General features: G+C 46.5%; 1 protein-coding gene across 21 annotated transcripts in view; it reads left to right on the top strand.

The window, feature by feature from the left end:
* Positions 1-22,526, top strand: part of macf1a (microtubule actin crosslinking factor 1a) — a 153,788-nt gene that overhangs the window by 96,217 nt on the left and 35,045 nt on the right. For 19 of the 21 annotated variants that reach the window (XM_028422273.1, XM_028422264.1, XM_028422136.1 and 16 more), the window contains 27 exons: positions 18-173; positions 326-541; positions 631-804; positions 887-1,156; positions 1,908-2,057; positions 2,140-2,373; positions 2,475-2,639; positions 2,732-2,905; positions 2,985-3,152; positions 3,644-3,835; positions 3,922-4,095; positions 4,238-4,361; positions 4,461-4,660; positions 4,743-5,060; positions 5,155-5,321; positions 6,426-6,582; positions 6,663-6,774; positions 7,178-7,240; positions 7,540-7,778; positions 7,903-8,032; positions 8,982-9,181; positions 9,259-9,763; positions 10,059-10,657; positions 10,793-10,981; positions 11,084-11,290; positions 12,333-12,650; positions 12,738-12,920. In XM_028422273.1, coding sequence (XP_028278074.1) covers positions 18-173; positions 326-541; positions 631-804; positions 887-1,156; positions 1,908-2,057; positions 2,140-2,373; positions 2,475-2,639; positions 2,732-2,905; positions 2,985-3,152; positions 3,644-3,835; positions 3,922-4,095; positions 4,238-4,361; positions 4,461-4,660; positions 4,743-5,060; positions 5,155-5,321; positions 6,426-6,582; positions 6,663-6,774; positions 7,178-7,240; positions 7,540-7,778; positions 7,903-8,032; positions 8,982-9,181; positions 9,259-9,763; positions 10,059-10,657; positions 10,793-10,981; positions 11,084-11,290; positions 12,333-12,650; positions 12,738-12,920 — 5,784 coding nt within the window. The remainder of the gene's footprint in view (positions 1-17; positions 174-325; positions 542-630; positions 805-886; positions 1,157-1,907; positions 2,058-2,139; positions 2,374-2,474; positions 2,640-2,731; positions 2,906-2,984; positions 3,153-3,643; positions 3,836-3,921; positions 4,096-4,237; positions 4,362-4,460; positions 4,661-4,742; positions 5,061-5,154; positions 5,322-6,425; positions 6,583-6,662; positions 6,775-7,177; positions 7,241-7,539; positions 7,779-7,902; positions 8,033-8,981; positions 9,182-9,258; positions 9,764-10,058; positions 10,658-10,792; positions 10,982-11,083; positions 11,291-12,332; positions 12,651-12,737; positions 12,921-22,526) is intronic. The other 2 variants (XM_028422151.1, XM_028422249.1) reach the window with 2 other exon arrangements.

Raw genomic sequence — 22,526 nt, 5'->3', positions numbered from 1 at the left:
TTTTTTCATCCCAACAGTCATCATTGGTGCGTCAGGAATGCTTGGAGCATGACCAGCGAATCGTTGCTCTGGTCTCCATGGTCAGACACATCGAAGTCAGGCTGAAGCAGCAGCAGCAGCAGTCTGTGGGCCGCAGCCTCATCGCATTGGATGACATCATCAGACAGACCGAGGTGAAATATACACATTTACATCGCAGCACATATTTTTTGTTGTTTGCAATGTTTTGTGGTTGCAATAATTCCCAAACAATAAACAGTTTAAGGATTAGTGCCTGAGCTAAACGGCATCAAGAAACCTTTTGTTTTCCTAATCTGTCTCGCAGACTCTGGACCTTGAACTGCGCGACTTAGAGCCTGAGATCAACAAGGAGGTGGAGGCTGCTGAGCAACTGTTGAAGCCCCAACCTAAAGATGTTCCTCCACAGCTCCTATTGGCCCTAGAAAAGGACGGGCGGAGCTTGGTGCGAGGATACGAGGCTGCCAGAGCGCTTTCCGATGACATTCTCCAAAGTCTGAAAGACCACAGAGACTCGTATAAGGTAAATGAAGCAGAGGAAAGACGATTCTGATTCTTGCATCTAGAAAATGTCTCTTTATGTCTAGAGTATCACTCTCACGTGTCTTTCAGGACGCAGTTACAGCTGAGCAGAAGTCACTAGGACAACAAGTGGAGAGCCTGCTGTCTTGGTTGAGGGAGACAGAGGCTCAGATGGATGGAGGAATGGCAGGGATGGAAAAAATGAAGAAAGCAGAGAAAGATGACGGCCATGATCAGCTCACACGGCAGCTGAATCTCTGCAAGGCAGGTTTTTACATTATGAATTTCATATACAGAGAAATGATGGTTTTCCCTCATCTGACCTTTCTTTTCTCTTTCCCTCAAGGATCTCCAGTCCTCGCTCATGGCTCGCACCAACGAGGTCAACAACCTGGCCTTCGACATTCAAGTGCTTATCTCGGAGCGAGCGCAGGATCTGGGTCCCGAGCAGAGCAGGCAGCTGCTGGGGCAGCTACAGCGGCTGCAGAGGGCCTTCCACAGAGCATCAGGCCAGGCTCAGGCCTGGGCCGATGCCCTCTCCGCCCAGAAGGAGAGGGAGGAGAAGCGGCAGCACCGGGAGAAGGACAGAGAAAGGCAGAGTGTGAGGGAGAGAGAGGTTTGGAAAATGATGACAGAGATGGTTTCAAACTCATTTAGCTTTCAGAGCTTTGTCATGCTGACGCCATGCTTTAAAAATCACTTAAAAATAAATGTAAATGTGAGTGAGCTAACCTCCACCATAGTTTTTAGTGCCATCATACATCAAACACTTCATACTGAAACGGTCACCCACTGCTGCTGTTATTGCAAATGCTTTGCCACCTGACATGGACAGTATTACCACCTTCACTCTTACTACAAAGGCTTTTTAATGCAACTGTGTTTGCTTCTCTGCATGTCACTATAGCGTGTGTATTATTAACCTGTCTGCCTTGCTGTTCCAGATGACCACTGAAGAAAATGGCTTCATGGCCACGGCGGTACAAAGTGCTAGAGTTTGATAACAGAAAAGCCTCGCCGGCTACGATGCTTAACTGTTTTTCCTCTTGTCTCACCCGAAGCTGTGAGAAAGAGGAAAAACGGCAAATAAACTGATATTTGTGTGATTTCTCTTTGTATTGTTTGTTGTCGCTTGACCAACATTGTGATGTTAATATTCAGTGTGTGTGCGTTTGTGTGTGTGTGAACTCTGGACACAATCTGCTCAAAGCTTGGCAAAGTGTGCACTACCCAAAACGTTTAAAAATGTTAAATCGTTTTTGATGAACTCTGTACTACCTATGTTCTGTCAGTATCTGTTCTCCTCACATTTTTTTTTTCTTCTCTTTGCGTCTTTGCTCTTTTTTCTTCTTTCCTGTTTCTCTCAGGTGGTGCAACAGCAGAAAGCTGAGTGCTCTCAGAAACTGGAAGGCCTCACCATGTGGCTGGCCGGAGCTGCCAGTCTGCTGGCCAGTCAGAAAGCTGGAGCAGAGTCAGGTGACGTAAGCATCCTGCAAGAGAAGCAGAAAAAACTGAAGGTATAAAAACAGTCATTTTTCACCTCCACTGTCTCAAACCAGTCAACAGTTGGAGGTAAAAACACTTTTTGTCTGTTTCCAGGATGTGAAGAAGGACCTCCAGACTAAAGGTGAGGGCATAGCCGAGGCCATCCGGTCTGTGGAGGAGTTTCTGGCAGAGCGAGGGGAAAGTCTGAGCCCAGAGGAGAGGGAGAACCTCCAGGGGACGCTGACAAAAATGAAGGAGCAATACAGTGCCCTGACAGATTCTGCAAACACGTCGCTGTCTGAGCTCGACACAGCCATCAACACCACCGTGCAGCAGAACACACAAAGAGTGGGGATCATATATGAATTATTTAGTGAAAAATACATCTCACATTTTTAATTGTAGATTTAAATCTCCTCTGCTCTCTGCTCCTTTTTTCACCTTTCCAGGCGAAGGCAGTGGAAGAACTGCAGGAGACCCAAAGCCAGATAGACTCCCTCCTCACTGAGCTGTCCTCCCTCAACCAAACTTGCACGAGAGCAGCTCAAGAAGTTCCTGATACACCATTTTCACAGCCAGAGGGCGCTGTGATGTCACATACAGAGATGCTGCAGGTAAAAATCAGTAATCTACAGCACAGATTGACTTCAACATGTTCAACATAAAATGCTAAATTGTGGCTTGTCATCTTTGACTTGTCTGTCAGGCGGAGCTTCAGCAGCTCCAGGCTCAGCAGGCTCAGCTGCTGCAGATCACCCAATCCACTCGTTCCCTTTTGGAACAGCCTGACTCAACAGTTCCTCCGGAGGAGAAACGGCGTCTCCGGGCGGCCCTGGACCAGCTGCAGGCACAGCATCAGGACAAGCTGCAGGCCTGCCAGGTACTGAGCGCATCAATACTTGTTAAGTCTGTCAAGTTGGAAGAACACGAAGTATGAACTGCTCCTCCATTTCCTTTAGGATCGTCTGAGGAAATCTGAGGTTTTGAAGGACGAGCTCACCAAATTCCTCCAAGAACATGGAAGTTTAGGTACCTGGCTGGAACAATGTGAACAGGAGTTCCACTCTTTAGGAGAAGGAGAAACCGATGCACAAGGACTGAAGAACAGACTGGAGGAGCACAGAAAGGTACAGAAAGTGTTCTTCTCAGGCCGATGGTTTGTATGCACTGTAACAGCAGGCCTTTACAGTTTAAATCATTTGGCTTGTTTTTACTGATTTACAGTGAAATAAATGGGCTGAGAAACATCACTCACTTCATCTACGTCCAGATAAAAAGCACACACTGCTTTGCTGTATTTTTCCCCCACTTTTAATTATCCGTGGAAGCAGAGTTTCCACGCTCATGTTCCAGCCATCCACATGCCTTGACATGGCCTCACACAGACGTTCTGATCTGAGACCCCCTGAGAAACACCACTTAACCAGTTTGGGAAAATTATTCTGTTAAGAGTCCCCTGACATCACATTTGCAGTGCTTTATATGCCGTTTATGTGCATATTTTCCCACCCGTTCCTGGAATTTGAACCAGTGACCCTGCAGATCATGATCATGAAAGGTTTCTGTGGTTTGGCCCAGTTCGACCCAGCCGACCTGTAAAATGTGTCTGTATTTCCAGCTTGCTGAGGATGTCATCTGCCACAAGGCCGACCTGCGCTTCGTCTCCATCTCTGGTCAGAAGGTTCTGGACTCCGTTCAAGGAGCTCTGGAGCAAGTTGGTGGTTCAGACCCAGCTCTGGATGGCACCAAGCAGCTGGTGACTGACAAGCTGCAAGATGCTAACCATAGATACACAACACTACACACCAAGGTGAGGGATCCTAGAATGTATGAGCTTTTTTACACTTTGACTCCAGTGTATGCACATTATTAAAAACTGGTTTGTGTTGTGTGCAGTCAACAGAGTTGGGTGGCCGTTTGTCCGGCCTGCTGGAGAGATACCAGCAGTACCAGGATGAGGTTGTCTCCCTCCACTCATGGCTCAGCACTCAGGAACAAAACCAAAGCATAGCCAAGCCCAGTGGAGAGACAGACCCACAGAACCTACAGAACATACTACGACAAGTACAGGTACAACTTGAACATTTACACATCTGAAACACAAAGTGAGGGATAAAAAGAATATAAGCATGTTTCAAAAGATGGTAAAATGTCAGTCAGTACATCACACTGACTATAGAACTGATCATTTTGATTACTCCTCTGTCTTCAGCTGCTTCAGGATGAGCTGGCAGAACGATCGGTGCAGCTGGAGAAGGTGAAGAGAGCAGGAAGAGATCTGGTCAGCACAGATGAATCGCCTTCTTTGAAAGCTGTTGACATCCTCTGTGCTGCAGGTAACTTCATCCGCCAAAAACAAATCACTGGGTGCATACAGAAAGGTCCAGATTGACTCACAGCTTTAATGTTTTATGTTGATACTTCTCACTATTCAGATGGGTTAGAGAAGCGGTTTGGCTCCCTCTCTGCATCTGTCTCAGAGCGGGCTGAACAGCTGCAGACAGCTGTGGCTCAGTCTGTCAGCGTCCAGGAGGGCCTGAAGGGTCTGCTGAGCTGGCTGGATAAACTGGTTCTGAACCCTGGACCAGTTGAACCCACTGCACAGGCTGTACAAGAAGCCTTGACCCAGAACCAAGTGAGAAGAATTCCCCTCAAAAAGATATGTGGACAACTACAGGTCGTTTTTTTAAACTGATCATCTCATCTCCCTTTTCCAGAAACTTAGGCAGGAGCTGCTCTCCAGGCAGGGCAGTGTGGAAGCAACACGGGACTCTGTTTCCAAACTCCTTCAGAGCTCTGATGCCTCCACAGCCTCAGGCCTGCAGGGCAGTTTAGACAAACTTACCCAGCGCTACACTGCAGCACAGGCCAGCCAGGCTGAGAGGGAAGCCGAGCTCAAAGGGCTGCTGCCCAGGCTGGAGAGCCATGAGCGCCTGGGGACCGACCTTCAGGTCTTCACACAGAGCCGTCTGAAGGCTCTGTGCCCTGCAGGCCAACCAGACCGCAGCGTGGATGACTATAGGCAGACTGTTGAGGTTAGCAGACTTTCATAGATCAGTATCTGCAGCACGACCATTTCAGCAGATTCTTCATGCTCTCCAATTATGTGGTTTATGGCTCTTTTCTCAGGAGGTCAAATCTGAGCTGGAGCAGGAAGCTTGCCAGCTGAAATCCTTCTGCAACCTCGGCACCGAGCTCAGCCAATCAAAAGCTTTTAGTAACACACAAAGCTTATTGGACAAAGTCAAAGGAGTGAGTGAAGAGTTCAACCACCTGGAAGAAAATGTCAATGAAAGGTAAAAGTGTCATTTTAAATACTAGTCTAACATTTACATCATCGAATTCTTTCCCCTTTGCAGTTCAGCAAAAACACACAAGGGGGCACCAGATACAAGTCTGTCAGATATTCCATTGTATTTAGTCCCAGGTGTTTTTGAAATATAGCTCTTTTTTTATTACCATCACATCAGTAAGCCTTAGAGATGGATTTAAAATGAGCAGGAGATAAAGTTTGACTCTGCGGGCCAGCTCAGTGAGGCAGACTACGCCACAGGCATTTCCAAAATTTGTTTTCTAAATTTGTAGCCTTCATGAGGCACCGGTTGCTATGCCTACCCTGTTCGACGTCGTATCAGTGAACAGCCACACTTGAAGCCTGTCAGCGGGGGGTGCTGGGAATTTATAAATATCATCAGTGTGGTGCAGATTAGTTAGAATATATTTCAGCTTGGTGAAGAGGTCATCTAGAATGAAGTCTCTGCTATAATATTATTATCCAGATATTTAGAAATATATATCATCTGAAAGTGAGGTTGTTGTCTTAGTAAAGACAATGGTGGTTGGTGCAGTCCATGATGTGGGCGCCCTAATCTGTGGCATGATGCGCCATGGTTACCAGCTAGTACAGTGAGCGTCTGCGGCATGAGCTGCTGTGTGTAGGTCTGGGTGCTAATATAAGCATAGCGCTCATGGCTCATTGTCCGTCCTATAAACTACCCGGTCGGATAACTCCCAGCCTCGAACCCCATGGGACAGAAAATAGCAGCATGATAATGATACCGCTCGCTGCCAGATGACTTCTCTGAGCTGTTTTGTCTACAGGCAGTCAGCATTTTTCCCGTAGCTCCCGACAGATCACATACACAGAGAGGGAGGTCAAGGCTGTGTTAATGCTGCCTCTGGGCCAGTGTGGACCTTAAATGCTTCATGTCAACAGTGCTTTGTGTATTCCTTTTAGTGGGAGAATAAGGTGTATAACCATTGAGAAAAGATCATATGAGTGGTAATCTCTGAGTTGAAAAGAGAAAAATGTGCTGCTTTGCCCTCTTCTTCTGTGTTTTCTCCACTAATCATCTACTTCCTCATCCTCCCCACCCCCTGCCCCCATATATCTCTGACAGGTTTGCTGCCATCCAGGCCTGTGAGCAGCAGCTGCTGCAGTTCCGTGGCCTCTCTGGCTCCCTCACCAGGTGGCTTCAGTCAGCTCAGGACCAGCTGCCCTCCAAAGAGGCAAACCTCAACACAGAGAGCCTGCAGAGAAGAGTCCAGCAGCTGAAGGTGTGTCTTTGCATAGGAACTAATCAACCATTTTGTCCTGTTAAACCTCAGTCACTCAATAAAATGTTTTCTGACTTCAGGACTTGCTGACTGACTGGGAGTCACAGGGATCCAGAGTTCAGGAGCTAAATAAGACAGGCTCTGAGCTGGAGTCGGTCATCATCGATATCACTGCTCCATCGACCAAATCGGGTAAGATGCAAGCACTGCCAAACAAAAAGGTTCTCGCTCAGTTTGTATGACTTATTTTTAATGTGAGTAATCTTCAGATTTAGGGGAGATTTATAGACGATGCAGGTGGGAGGAAAAATCATCAAAGGGGATTTTGTTTGGCAATGAGAAGCAGAAAGGATACGGCAAAAATATCCCATTAATTCTCTGTGTTAAAGACATGGTCTCCTTCATGTCTTTCCTACTGACGTCTGTCTCCATGGCTTTTGTTTGTCTTATATCAGCAGGCCTTTCTGTGCCCTGTTGAGCGCCTGTGTCAGAACATTTCTTTTAAGTGTCAGTTCATCCTTCGCCCTGTTTTTGTTCATGCTATGGAGCTTGCATGAGTGTGTTGTACTCAGTCGGCTGTGTGTCTTTCTCCCAGGTGCTCCCCACATCAATGGCTCAGCAGGCCCCAGCAGTGTCAATGGCATTCACACCTGTAAAGGTGAGCTCTCCCACCAGCTCGCTCTTTTCCTTCTCTGTCGTTCTGATCTGTTCCCTGTGAGGTCCGTTCACTCGCCATTTATCTTAAGAAATGACATCGCTGCTGCGAACATATTGAAAGAGACCCCACACTGTTAAAATGTTCCCCACACCAGTTACATCCGTGCTGCTTTGGTTTCCTGTGTCCTGCGCTGTCCTGTTAGTCATTCAGTCATCTGTCAGATTGACACCCTCTCTGCTCTGCCACATGCTAACATGACGCTAACATCAGCTTTTTCCCTATCTCTTGTTTGCCCTCAGATCTGACAGAGCTTCAGGTAGCAGTGTCTGATGTGAACAGTCGATACGACACACTGGGCGGGGAGTTAAAGGAGCGCCTCGGCCGCCAGCAGGCCTCACTGGAGCTGAGGCAGAAGGCCAGGCAGGGCACAGAGGAGCTGAAGAGCTGGCTGACAGACAGAGAGCAAAGCCTGAAACAATGCCAGACCGCCTCCCCCTCCAAACCTGAGGTGGTACGTGCTCAAGCCCAGGAGAACAAGGTAAAGGTCTATTAATTACTAATGGTTTATTGTGAAGGCATTTACCTTACACTATTGAATCCTATTGATTAGCTGATGAAAAGATCTGATCCTAGCTATAATCTGATGCTCTACTCTTCCTCAGGCTCTACTCTCAGAGCTGGCTGAGCACTCTGGGAAGGTGGCGGAGCTAAAGAGCGCCCTGAGGAAACTGATTGCTGACAACCCAGATTCTCCTGAGGCAGACACCTGGAGTCAGCAGCTGCAAGAGATAGGTATGTACGGCAGACGACAGGGATGAAGAATGTCCGGAAAATGCTGATGAAGACCTGAGGGCAGCAGATAACTGCTCAATCAGATACTAGTATTAGCAGCAGTGCTATGTAGAAACCAAACTTTTGATGGCAATATTATAAAAAGTAAGAAAATGTATTTTATACGAAAAACGGCTTTTATTCTTCATATCTGTCAGACTCTAGTGCGGTGCTTAAAGATCGGGGTTTCTTGAGTCAAGGAGCTGGTGCAGGCAGAGTCGTTATAAAGAAAGTGTGTTGTGTCACAGCCTCAGGCAGTCATGTGGAGAAAATATGAATGATGCAAGAGATTTCAGTTAGAGATACAGTGAAAGAACATAGCCTGCAGGACTTAGTGCAGACAGACTTCTTGACAACAGTGAGGATCAGTAAGTTTATGTTGTCTGATGCTTCTTTGGGTTAGAATGATATCCTAAGAAAAGGATAGAGATGTAGTCCTGCAAAAGAAGACCAGTGTAGTGTGAAATGCATTTAAAGCTGCTTAAATTATTGAGAAGGAACAAAAAAGATTTTAAAGAATGTGGCTCTGAGCTTCACCGTCTGTATTAATTCTTTAAGTAATGGCAGGGAGGCGAGATCAATACTATCCAGAGTGCGAGTGGGAAGTGTTCCTGTCAGAGCTGTTTGTTCGCTCGCATGCTTGATATTTTTACCAGGCTCTCTTATGAGCTAACCAACTGAGACATGTATGGTGAAATCCAATAAAGGGGCCTTTATATTTTATATTTCATAATGCCTTTTCAATGCCATGTGGACTCAGTACAGATACACACCAACACACACACACAGCTGGATGCCCAGAACATGAGTCAGAGAAGGAAAAGGAGACTGAATGAAATGAAATGAATAACCAAAACTATACTTTTCAGCATTTTAATGATTCTCACTTCTGCTTTGATTGTTTACTCAGATACTCGCTGGCAAACAGCCAATCAGACGGCGGCCCAGAGACAGACCGAACTCGAGACGTGTGCCGATAGGCTGGGCAGCTTTACATCAGCAGCAAGTCAGCTTGGCCCATGGCTTAGAGAGAAAGAATTAATGATGAGCGTACTGGGACCACTGAGCATTGACCCCAACATGCTTAACACGCAGAAACAACAAGTGCAGGTGTGTGGCAAACACTAAGCGACAGTAAAGTGATTTGATGCACACAATTTTTCACTGATTTTCTTTCTTTGTTTCAGTTTATGCTGCGTGAGTTCGAGACTCGGCGGCCACAGTTTGAGCAGTTAACCCAGTCTGCTGAGGGCATCCTCTCTCAGACCGGTGACTCTGCTCAGGACTCCAGTGACCTGGCAGAGGTACGGAGTGAACTGGGCTCCATCTCTCAGCAGTGGGACGACCTAACAAACAGACTGACGCAGAGATCAAACCACATTGATCAGGCCCAGGGAACCAGTGAACGTTACCAGGCTTTGCTCAGAGAGCTCTCCGCCAGTGTTTCCGCTCTGAGCGAGCGGTTAGACGCTCAGGCCTCACTGAGTGCTCAGCCGGAGGCTCTGAAACGGCGCCTCCAGGAAACGGGAGAGATCCGCTCAGAGCTGGAGAGAAGGCGGACCGAGCTTGCTGAGGCAGAGAGGCTCTGTCAGGAGCTGAGTGCCATCGTGGCTGAACCCTACCTGAAGGAGGAGCTGAGCAAACGACTGGAGAGTGTCAGTGGGCCGCTCAGGAGTTTGGAGGAACGTGCAGGTTTGTTGATTTTTCATGTGGCTGGTTTAGTAACTGTTTGTTCTTGGTTTTCTATACAGAAGACTCCTTTTTAATGAATTTGTGAATTAGTGAAGCTTTAGAAGTTCAACAATGCCCCTTTTCAAACTTATTTCCTCCAAATCTGTAATATGAATACTGCAAGCAATCACCACTAACAAATCCTCTGAAATAAACACAGCAAATCCCTCTCAAGTCCTCTTTGTCCTTTTTGTTTGAAAAAGCTTTTCAGTGTTTATGTTTGTAATCCTTTCTGCTCTGTTTTTCTCTCGTCCAGCGGACGGCTTGTCTCAGCTCCAGGCTGCCCTGTCGTCCACCCAGCAGTTCCAGCAGATGTTTGAGGAGCTACGCTCCTGGCTCGACAGACAGGCAGAGCCCAGGGAGTCATCCAGCGCGTCCCTACCCTGTCAGCCAGAGGCCATCCGCTCCCTGCTGGCACAGACAGATGAGCTGCAGCGTGGCATTGCCAGTCAGCGAGGTTCCTACGAGCTGATTCAGGCCGAGGGAGTGTCGCTGCTCGCCACCCTTCCAGCAGGCGGAGACGAGCGATCGACCCTGCAGTCCCGCCTGGTCTCCCTGCGACAGGACTGGGAGGGGCTGAATCACAGAATCTCAGACCATGAGGCCAGATTGAAGACCACACTGAGCAAAGCAGAAACCTACCAGCAGCACAAGGCTGAGCTGATACCGTGGTTAGCGGACTGTGATGAGAAAGATGGAGAGATCCATCCGTCACTGGATTCAGCTGCCCTGGAAGAAGCCTTGCAGAAAGCCCGAGGTCTGTCGCTGGATCTCGAGAGACGACAGCCCCTACTTGAAGCTTTTAATACTGCAGCAGATCAGCTGCTGGAGCAGTGCTGCATCGGCGAGGAAGAGGTGCGCAGTATGATTTGTAGACACTTGCATCTCTCTGCCTGATTACCTTGAAGCATCACTGCCTAATTATTTCTCTTCACAATGCATTAAGCAAATGAAGAAGACCATCCGATGTAAGTAATGTTTTATTTGTAGGTGCGAGATGAGAAGGCACAGCTGAACCGCAGGGTGGATGGACTGGGTGAGAGGCTCCATAACCGCACCTCCCAGTTGGAGGAGCTGGCCAGCCGCCTGAAGGAGTTTGAAGAAGGTCGACAGGCTGTGGATAGGAGGCTGGAAGCTGCCAAGCACCAGATTGAAGTTCAGGAGGCTCTAGGACCTCAGGTACTAAAATAAATTGGTCATGCACTTGTTAAACAGAATCCCCAAGCAAGCTGCGAGAGCATCTGAATACATGGCAAATGGTGTTCCCTTTGTTTAATATAGGCATGCAGCGCTAAAAGCCTGGAGAGGCTGAGGAGCCAGCAGGAGAGTCTAAGGTCCCTGCAGCCTCAGGTGGTCTACCTCAGAGACTTGGCCCAGGGGCTGGTGCAGGATGCACCCCAGACACCAGGAGGCAGCACAGAGGGAGCACAGAGGCTTCAAGAGCAGGCCAAAGAGACAGAGGAAGAGTACGACAACGTTACTGACAAGGTGAGTAGCCACAGTCAGGAAAACAGGACAGAGTGGCCATATGTTGCTGTTTAGTTGAGCTCATGTTTAGTTTGACTCAGGCAACTCCATCTCCAAAAACTACATATTTTTGTAGTTCTTCCCCCAACAATATTAATAATAAAAAAAAAATCTCATTATTTTTAGGGGGCTTTCCCCTCTTTTAAAGCTGATCAAATATTACCAATAAACCTTAATGTCCAAAATGTACTTGACCCACATATTGAAGCAGTGCAGAATCTGCCACCCAGGAACCAGCAGAGTAAAAACAGCAGAACATGACAAGAGGAGAGTGATGAAAGGATCCATAACAGTTATGAATTAATGTAACCTCAACAATTTATGCCGTCTGGAGCACTGAGATGTTGTACAACTGTGGGAACTATTTATACCAAGGGTCATTGTGTGTGAGAGGGTGTCAGATCTGGTTTGTGTGTGTGGGTGTGTGTGTGTGTGTGCGCTTCATAGACAAATGTCAGTGAGCTGAGAGAGAGCAGAGCAGCTATAGCTGTCTTTGGCTATTACAGTTATAGCAGTCATATATGGTCAGTGTGGACATTCAGCACTTTATCACTGTTTGAAATGTAAACCCGAGCGTCAGAATTTAGCACCCACAGTGTTGCATCCATTCCTGCAAACCACATATTCCATTTAAGGTTGCAGCTATGAGGATGTAACTCTCCCAGATGTTTTGTTTGTATTCTTTAGTATATTTCTGTTGAGGAAAGCTGCACAGTAGGACTTGATGCTTAGATAATGCTCCCACTCTTCTTCCCTGCACCTACATAGACTAAACCTATTTTTACTTTCTGTTGTGTTACATCATTTTCTGGGTTGGTTACACGTTCTCTACCAGTGAGCATCTTTAATCACAGCACAGTCTTTATTCATCGTTAAATTCTGGATTTGTTAGTCTTTCCCTTCTCCACGTTTCTTTTTTTTTAATTTCTTTTGAGTAGTAAGACAAAACTGAATATTGGTGTGTTTAATGAAATTAAAATGAACCATCATCCTCCTCCATCAGATCGAGCAGTGCTGCTCCTCACTCGAGTCCCGGCTGCAGGGTGTCGGTGAGGTCCAGGCCCATGTGCGAGATGTCTTCTCACGTCTCGCTGACCTCGATGATGAACTGGACTCCCTCAGTCCTGTAGGCCGTGATGCCGACTCCCTGGCCTCTCAGGCCGATGCCCTGAAGGGCTTCCTATCCCGCCTGTCCAACCTCAGGACTGAGCTGGAGGGACACTCGTCTGAGTGTAATAACATGCTGCGGCGAGAAGGTTCCTCACCTGACCTCCTGGCTCTCAGACGGGAGACGGAGGCTTTGAGTCGCCAGGCCGGCAAGGTGAGATTTTGGAGGATGTCGCAGTTTGGAAAGTGGCTCGTGCCGTGTAGGTTATCATTGTTAAATTGGTTTCATTCTGTTCTGCAGCTAAGTGAACGTGGTCAGGCGAGGCTGGACCAGATTGAGGATGCTGCAGACAGGGTTCGGGATTTCTACAGGCTGGTGGCTGAGCTGCAGGGGCTGCTGGGAAGAGCTGAAGAGGGGCTGAATGCACAGGGCATGGTCGGTACAGAAGTGGAAATGATCAAACAGCAGCTGCAGGAGTTCAAGGTAGGAATCACTGGATGTGTGCACAGTGTGGGTGTGTATGCAAGCTGTGTATTGTCCTTTGGTGTGTTTGGTGTGTGAGTCTGTTGTTTTGGTTGTTATGATGTCTGATTGTGTGAGCAGAGACCTGAAAGAATCTTGAAAAAAAAAACATGGGTCACATGGGTGACAAGGTTGTACGTAAGTCTGTCCTCTTTTTTTCCGTCATGCTGCTGAAATTCATTTGCACAGATAAACAGAAAATCTCCAGGGTAATGTGATCTCTGGTTTGAAGCACAGCTCTTTGTCTGTGTGCTATGAATGGTGACATTCAGTGTGTGAGAAGCCTCAGAGGAGGTCTGAATCTGTGCTTTTCCTGTTGCTCATACCTCTAGAGACCATGAGGTAAGGGTGTGTGTGTGTGTGACAGAAAGAGAGAGAGAGAGAGACTCCTGTTGGGTGTCAAGAGTCAGAGTTTCTTTGAAATGCCTGACATGATGCTGAATCACGCTGAATTATTTTCTTTAGGCGATCGTCCTGATGTTCTTTCAAAGTTTCCAACAAAGATGTGAACACACACTTCAACACGCACACATTTCGTAACACTTCTGCCCTCCTAGTGTTTCGACCTTGTTAGCCTTGTTACTGTAACGATGGACAACAGGCTAAATGTGAAATCGGATCAAACCACATGATGATATCATGCTAGCTTGTTGCTGAAGAAGCCCGAGGATATCTGTACAGCCTGTTATATTGTGTATGCAGCGATAGTGTTTTAAGGAAAGCATAATAACAGAAATGCACCAAAAAAGGCTTGTAATTTTAAATTTTAAATTAAATTGTAAATATAATCTGCACAGTCATGGTGTCTGATTGCATCATTTTCTTCTATTTCAGCATTAAGACCTGAATGAGAGCAGCGTTTTTAGCTTGACTCAGTGGAAGTGCTTTGCTGGCACCTCCATTGTATTTTATTGCCTCGCCCCAGTAACAGGCTGGTCTTTCAGTTCAGCTACTATCATTAAACTGCACATTTTCTCTGCATGATGTAATATCCTGTCCACTTTGGACAACTATGAAAGTATGTGAGAGCTCAGGAGAAGCACGCATTAATCCCACACACACAACCACAGCACCTACCTGTCCCTTCCATCTGCAGTCGCTGTGATGAAGAAGGTCGTGGTTTTTGAAAAATGATCGATGACTTATGTAAGATGGGTGCTAATCATTTTTATGCATTTGAAGAATTTGGTAGGAGTCCTGCTTGTTCCTCAGAGAGTGGTCGGCTCAGCTGTTGTTAGGATGTGTGGGCGTATCATAGAACATTTCAACGTTTTTCTTCCATTTCGTGATGATGAGACACTGTTTCTTTTCACCCTCATTCTTGCTTTTGCATTCCTTTTCCTCCATGTCTTAATTAGATTATTTGGATATTTTGAAACATCTTCATCAGGCTTACATCTGTCTCCTGTCCTACTAACCTCTCTGTGAGCTTCTCTTCTCAGTCTCTCTGTGAGTGTTCGTTTCTTTTTTTCCCCTACACTGGACTTTTAATGAGAGCAAACCAGGGGAATGTGTGGCAAAAGGATAAGAGATAAAGAGGTGTTGAAAGAAGAGGAGATGGATAAGAGGAGAGAGAGAGAGCTGTGAAAGGTTGAGCCAGACCTGACAAAGACTGTGAAACCCTTACTGGTATTTTGTAGTTGAATTAATGATGCATATAAGCAGATTTACAGGTATACATTGCACCAAATGAGTTGGAGTAATTAGGTCACAGAAAAAAATGTGTTTATGAAGTCATTGTTTTTTTCCCCCGTATAACCTACATAATAGAAAAACTGAAGGATATCATCCCATGTTAGCGTTACCACTGCTTCCCAAGCACTTCCTGTAATGGCCACTTGAGGCTGGGTCAGAATGTGAGTCCTATAGACCTCGGTGTTAAAAGAGTAGACAGTCAACAGTAGAAATAAACATGTTCACAGCCTGGTTCAGCTAATTTACTGTTCATGTCCACGCTTTTGATTTGCAAAGACGTTCTAATCCCTGATAAAATAAGGCAGCGCGAAGGCATTAATCATATTAACTTTCCCTGATTAGGAATTTCCTCCATTATGTCTGTGAACTGTGAGCGGAGGTGCAGACAGACTGAATATTAGAGGCAGAATGTATAATAGCTACTATCTGCGGGGTATGTAGAGCATGGAGGAATGGTCTGTCACTCTATCTGGGGGCAGAGACGGGGTATTTATAGGAGGGCAGAAAAGAGAGGATAGCAGATTGGATATTGTTGAGAAAAAGACAGAATATAGCAGTCAGACAGAGCAGAAGCAGAGTACGAGGCTGCCTAATAAGATGCATAGGCAGAGATAAGGAAATAATGGGATAGAGAGGATACAGTCAAAAGAGAGTGTTTTGTCCTCCCTCTGACCCTTTTTAAATTATTGTTTTATCGCTCCTCTGTATTGTAGCTGCAGTATATTCTGCCTCTATCCTCTGCTCATATTCTGAAGACGGAGAGAGAAAAAATGTGTCGTCCACTCTTTGAAGCCGCTCGGCTCTCCTCTGTCGCTTTGTCCCTGCCTCCCTCCACCTTCTCTCTCTTTTTCTCCCTCGTTTTCTGTAACCGATCCAGCTCCGGTCATCTCAAACTAAACATGTCTGTCTGGCTCCAAAACAGACCAGGCCACCCCTCTCCTCTTCCTCCGCCCCCTCCCCCAGCAGACCCCATTTCCAATCCAGAGGGATGATGTCATGGCAATGCTTAAAAAGACGAGGAGGCTCAGAACGAGGAGTGTGTGTGTTTGTGTGTGTGTGTCTGGGCATGGGTGGAGGCCAGCCAGGGAAAGAGGGGTCATGGGAGTGGGTGGTGATGTTGTCAGATTATTGTTTAAACTTCCCCACAGTGATCTCACAGAACCGCACTGGGTCACTGAGGTAGAAAGAGCAGTCTTCTTCTGTTCTTGTCTCTTTAGTCCTGCCATATTGAGATATATGCAATTCACTCAGTCAGGTTGTTCTGAAGCTCAGTGTTGAGGTTCCACTTGTTGCCATCTTTTTGCCATCTGTTTGACTCACTCCTACTTAATCCAAAAAAAAGCTGGGGCTTCAGAGGAGCTGAGGCAGTTAGCTGATTTGTGATGACACCAATGTGTTGCCCAAAGGGGTCAGGCCATATAATACATATGAATGTGCAGAGGAAAATTAACAATAAACATGTAAACATGTTCATTTCTGCTGAGAAGTTGGACATGTCAGCGTGTCACATGTTTGACACATGTTGTCAACCAAGGTTGCCACTTAGTTCATACAGTATTTCTCTGAGGTGCAGCTTGTCGTAGCTTTTACTTCCCTTTTAGTGTGTAAACTTTTGACCTAATGGGGGCGCATAATGAAAATATACTACACATATCATGGGCTCACTAGATTTCTCCAAGTTCATCAGCTGCCACTGAAACTCTGCTGTTGTATTGGCGCTAATTTACAACATCAGACACACAAAGAGCCAGCGTTTCTGTCTGTCTGCAATTTATCATGTACATGTTTATACTTGACCACCCTGTCTGCACATATGTGCTACTGTGGAATCTATGTTTGTATTTAGGTTGCTCTGTGGGCTGATGAAGTGTGTGTCTGTGTGTGTGTGTGTGTGTGTGTGTGTGTGTGTACTCTGATGCTTCTAATTCCAATCTTTTTCGGGTTGCAACCGGAATCTCAGCTGTCTCCTCACCCCACCCTCCCACACAAGTACGCACACACACATGCACATTAGGGTGTGGCATCAACATCCCTCTGCATGCCCCTGGCTCCCTTCGTCCCTGAGCAGCTGACACCGTCTCCGTGCGGGATGAGAACACACACACTTATACATGCTGGTGTTTTAGCAGTAGGGTGTTAGGAGTCTCTAAAGCCGTCACTGCAGATGGACATTCCTGGGAAGGGCTGGTTAGCCTGGGTGACAGCAGAGCAGCAGTGTGTCTTCGTGCACACATGTTTGTGAAAATCCCTGTCCTAAATCACGACTGCACGCCTCCCCCTGTCCTCACCCCTTCCATCTCCAGCTCACCTCCTCCTCCTTTTATTTCATCCTCCTCTCCACCTCATCATCCTGTAGTTTCCAGTCCTCAGAGAATCTGTAGGCTTGTGACTCACTGTCCTTCCCCGCACAGACTGTGTCAGCAGCTATTTAATGATGGGATGTAGAAGTTGAGCCAAACTGGGCCAGCAGCTCACCGGTTGCCTTTGGCCCATGCTGTGAAGCTGGAGCCTGTCCTATTTTCACCTATTTTGCTGCTTACATATTTAGACTTAGGCTGCCTTACATTGTCCAGAATGCTGCTCTGTAGTAATTTAGGTCATTGGATTCAGATAACCTTCAATGTACAATGTGTGTGCAGTCAGAAGAGTTCAGTGTGTCAGAACCCAGTAACCCTCCAGTGACTCCGCAGCTAATCCAAGTCATACGTCATCTGGACACATCGCTGTTTACTGTCTCGCTGAATTTTCCTGGACTACTTTCAGATGTCTGCGTGTCTGTTAGTGTTAGTGTGACTCCTAATTTCTATATGTATGTATGTGTATGTGTGAGTCGGTGTATAGTGGCTTAGTGGATGACTCTTAATTTTGTCTGCGAGTGTTCGTTCAGTCTTTCTAAGGGGAAGATTGGATCACGCTAATGTAATTTCTCTAATCCTAAAATTTGATTCGTCAGCCGAATTTTCTGGCAACCTATTGACACACACACACACACACACACACACACACACACACACCTTTCACTTTAGTATGCGTCTGTGACAGAACGAGAAAGTGAGCGACTGTTATGTCTTGGGCTTGTATGATCTAAATATGTCTGGCTTGGTGTGAGTCAACGCGTGTGTGTGTGTGTGAGAGAGAAAAGTCTCAGCCTCCCTCCTGTATTGTTTCAGCTGTTGTGAATTAGAAAGGCATGCCATGGCTCAGCCTAGCCTTCTCCCTCTCTGTATTTTTTCAATCTTTCTATCAGTTTAGAAAAATTCAAAATACTACTTTGACGTAAATTTATATTTATGTCAGATTTTATATCAAAGTTCAGCGTAATAAAAGCAGTGTTTGCCTAAAGCATGATCACATTATGTTGAAAGCCAAGAAATATGTAATGTATAACACTTCTGTTTGAAGTTCAGACATTCATGTTTAAATCCATGTCATGGCTAGAAACAGAACTGAGCAAATAATGGACACTTATATTACTTGTTGCTGGACACATAATAAATATAATTCATGATTTGCCAAAATATATTTAACCATAAAGTTGTGTGATGGTTGCACATGCCATGCTTCATCATGCTGATTTACAGTGGAGCCCAGTAAGTAATACATTAGTGCAAGGAGTGAAGAAGAAGCTTCTGTAGGTGACGTAAGATCCCTGTGAGAGGGGGAGTCAGGTGTGTGGATGAGTGGGAGGATGAAACTCAAATGAAAAAGAGTAGAGGAGGCTGTGCATGTGTAAATGACCTATAGAGCTGACCCCTCAGCAGGCCGCCTCACAGGTGTGTGTCTGTGTGTGGGAGAGCAAGAGAGAGAGAGAGGAGGAGCAGGAGGCAGACGAAAGGGAAGATCAGCCTATTTTTACCACATTAAATTCACCAAACTGTGTAAGCCACCACAGAGAATTGACCTCTAAAGTGTTTATAATGTGGGAAGTCCTCCCTGCATTAATCACACATGGACATTAAACTCCTGTAACGTAGACGGCAGGCCGTCAGCTAAATAAAAACACACTGCTGGCTCGGCCGGGGAAAGTGTGAAGTTTTTATTTGCCTCAAAAAATGTGTGTGCGCGCATGCAGGCTAATTTACCAATTATACTGAAAAGTACACAAGTTCGCCCGCCCGCCCACACACACAAAGCAACTACCCTCAAAATCTGCAAAGTCAAAGTATGAATCTACCATTATGACCGTCAGTGGTGTGTGGAGGTGATTGGCAGCTGTGTTTATTTAGGTTATTGAGCATGATGGTAGGGGTACGTGACTTTCCTGCTTAGAGGTGTGTGTGTGTGTGTTTCTTTGCATGCCTCAGTGGCTTTGTGTGTGTATGTGTGCTGTGTCCAGGTTTTCTTTGTGTCTGTTGAAGGTTGAGAACAATAAATGCTTTCAGACACACATACAGGCAGGTGAAACGCTGGTTAATATAAAACTGCCCCTGAGAGGTGGAGAGAAGGAGGGTGTGTGTTAGGCAAGAGGAAAAAAGAAGCAGCTACACTTTTCCTGCTGCCAGCTTTGCCACGGAGGGGGGAGGAGGGAGAGCAGGACAGATGGAGAGAGATTGAGAAAAAAGATGTTGAGAAGGAAAATGACGTTAAATGACAGTGTTTTGAAGAGGCGGATTATAGATTGACTCCGGCTTTTGGGAGGGAGGCATACATGAAAAGAGCGAAATGGAGAGAGAAGTATGTTTTCCTGCCGACAGGTGTTCCCCCATGAGCAAATAAACGACCCAGAAAAGTCAATAACACACACTTTATGCCCTCCACCTGTGTTAGTGTTTATGTCATTTAGCTGCACTAAGTGGTTTCAAGCCTCTAGACACAGACAATGGCAGCATGAGCCTTTAACCATGTGTGAATAACAGACCATTTAGTGGGAGCTGTGACCCAAAGTGGCACACGGTAAAGTTTGAACCCCTGCGAAAATTAATCCTTACGTCCCCTCACTCCTCTGGAAACACCCTCCCCTCTCCTCTTCCTCTCAGCTCTGTGACTCCTAAACTAGCCGTGACAACTGAGGAATGAATACAAATCATAGCAGATGAGGGTAGATCCGCAGAGGAATTGACTAATCAAATTTATTCTTAAACAGATCATGGGGGTCATAGGTGGAGGCACAGACTCTGCCTCTGTCAATAGTCAGAGTAAGAAGGGGGTAAAGGGTGTTATTTAAATGAACAAATTCAACAAGCCTAATCTGTTTATCAGCCCCTTTTTCTGCCTCCTCTGCTCTCACAGCCTGCCCTTCCCTCTCTCCTGGTAGCTGGCCCACATCTGCAAATGCTTGGATTTAAATCTTGTTGTGGTCTGTGTAGATGGGATCGTCGGTTAGCCGTGGGTCACGCGAGAGTTTGCGAGCTCTGCATGTGTATGTGTGGGTGTGTGCAGCCCAACCAGTGACAAACCCCTTTTGTTTCTATAAAGACGTTTGCCTTGGACGCGGCAAATGACAGCTGCAGTGCAACTGACAGAGAGGGACCCGGGGGGGGGGGGGGTTGTTTTGGAGGGGGAGGGACGTTACAAAGAAAGAGTGGAGTATTTAGCATATTTGACATGCAGGCCACGGGCTGCTCTGTGCAACAGTTGAGAAAGAGAGAGCTCTTCTCGTGAGTATTGGAAATGTGTTCAGAAGCTTCCTGGATTCAGATGAGCTCAGCTCAGCTTTAAACAAACAGACATCCCTCACAAAGGAGCGCAGGACAGAGAGAACCGAGGAGCAGAAACACCACAATTGGCACTGAGAGGCCTGTAACTCTGGATAAGAAGAAAAACACAAAGTGGCTTAAAGTTCCCTGCCTGTGCTCTGAGGCTGCAGGTTGCCATGTCTGCTGGTATCCCCCCTCTGACTGTGAGTGGGTGGCTGCTCTGTGGTTTTGTGTGGCATCTTGAAGAAACAGACAGCACCCCTCGTCCCCCTCCTCCTCTTCTCCAGTTTTGTGTGCATGGCCCCTTTTCCTCTTGGCCCCTCTGTCACACACACTCCTCACCCAGCACACACACACACACACAGACACACACACACACACACACATTCTCCTCAGCCGGATTGGATTTCAGTAAAGGCACAGACGAGAATGCACAAGTGGAGCCTCTGAATATCACAGACTTTTGTGTGTCTGCATCTTTTTCATATTTATTTTTTCATTTTGGGAAACCTGGGAAGAGGAGGAAATCATGGAATGAATAAAAACAGGCTGGACTTCCTTGTCCGCCTGCAGCCTGGACTTTTGCTTTAGGGGAAGAAAAAAAAAAAACAGACAGCTCATTACTGATAAGCCTCTTTTTCTCTCGTCAGCTAACAGTCCCGCCCCCCCTCCTACCCTACCTTTCTTTCTTTCTTTTTTGTTTGACTCTGTATCATTTCACTCTTTGCAGACAGTGTTTTTGTGCTCTGAGGGGGAGGAGGAGGTTTGCCCGCAGAGAATTAGCAGTGGATTACAAAGCTGTGATGAATGTAGCCATCTCACATCGCTAGCCCCCTTTTTTCTCCCTCTGTCTCAGTACCAAACCTGGCAACCGTAGCATACTGTATGTGCTGCATGTGTAAAGGAAGCCTAATCTGGGTTATTTTATAGTACATTAATGAATATTTGTGTAGAATGATCTGCAGCATCTCAGTGTTCAGCTATTTTTTTTTTGGTAATTAGCACAATCCTCTTTGGCTCCACGCCCCCTCTTAGCACCTTGCCTCCCTTTCTCGCACTACTTAACTCCTTTCTCTCTTTTTGTCTGGTTTTTTTTTTTCGGGGAGAGGAAACCAGCATGATTGGAGAACTTCCTGTGTTTTAATACCAGTGCAGGAAACAGAACAAACGGAGCTGAATTCAAACACAAACAGCAAGAGAGCAGGGAGGGAGGTAGGAAGAGAGAGAGAGAGAGAGAGAGAGAGAGAGCGAGCAAGGGAGACGAGGCGAGGGGGGGAGCAGCAAGAGAGCGAGAGTGAGAGGAAAAGAGGGAGATTTTTTTAGCAGCTGCAAACCATTTCAGCTCTGTAGTGGCCTGAGAACAGAGACTGGGAGAGAAAGAAAAGCGAGAGCAGAGCTCCGGAGCCCGCACATTTCAGAGAGAGAGAGAGAGAGAGAAAGGAGAAGAGAGGCGAGGAGCTGGGATTGCGTGGCACTTTGTTTCATTCTCAGTGCAGTCGCGAGCAGTACAGAGAAGATTGCAAAGAAAGAGCGAATGGGAAGGGAGCGTGTCCTGGGATTGTCTGCTGCTAAAGAGGGGGAAGACCCTGCCTGCAAAGCAAAGCAAAGCTTGGACTGGAGCTGGGAGGGCTGTCTGGGACTTTGCCCTCTGGATACAGTCCCACGACTCACTGCTCTGCCCTGCCTGCCTGCCTGCCTGCCTGGCTGGTCCAGGACTCAACCCCCCCAGCCCCCCTTTTCTTCTACCTACCCCCTGATGCCCTCTTTCACTCCAGCCTCATCTCCTCCAAGAGCCTGCCTGCCTGCTTTCGATCTACTGTACCACCTCTCCCCTGGAGCTGTGGATGATCTGAGGATGAGAGTGAGAGAAAGCGAGATAAAAGAATGGAATTGAAGCATTGACTGGGATTTCTTGGAGCGAAAGCAGCTTGTTCTTTCTCTTTGTTCTGGATTAAGCGTTTCATGAAATGTTGGATCCTTGTGTGGATTTGACTAATGATGAGTTTTACCATGATGATGAGATGTCAGCGTCTGTCATGCTGCCACAAAACACTGTTTCTTTGTGATGAAAGTGGAAGACAGAAACGGTAAAAGACACTGAACACTTGCTGGACCACAAAGTGGCAGAGACTGGGTAAAGGAATTTCTATTTTTCACATTTTTCTAGGTTAAGGTGTTCTTGACGGATAGACATTTTCTGGATATATTGGCTGGATACCATTTTATTTTTCCTACA

The sequence above is a fragment of the Parambassis ranga genome, chromosome 2 (genome assembly GCF_900634625.1).
Source record: "Parambassis ranga chromosome 2, fParRan2.1, whole genome shotgun sequence".
NCBI lineage: Eukaryota > Metazoa > Chordata > Actinopteri > Ambassidae > Parambassis > Parambassis ranga.
Note: the sequence above shows the minus strand (reverse complement) of the source record. Positions and strands in the feature narration are given on the sequence as shown.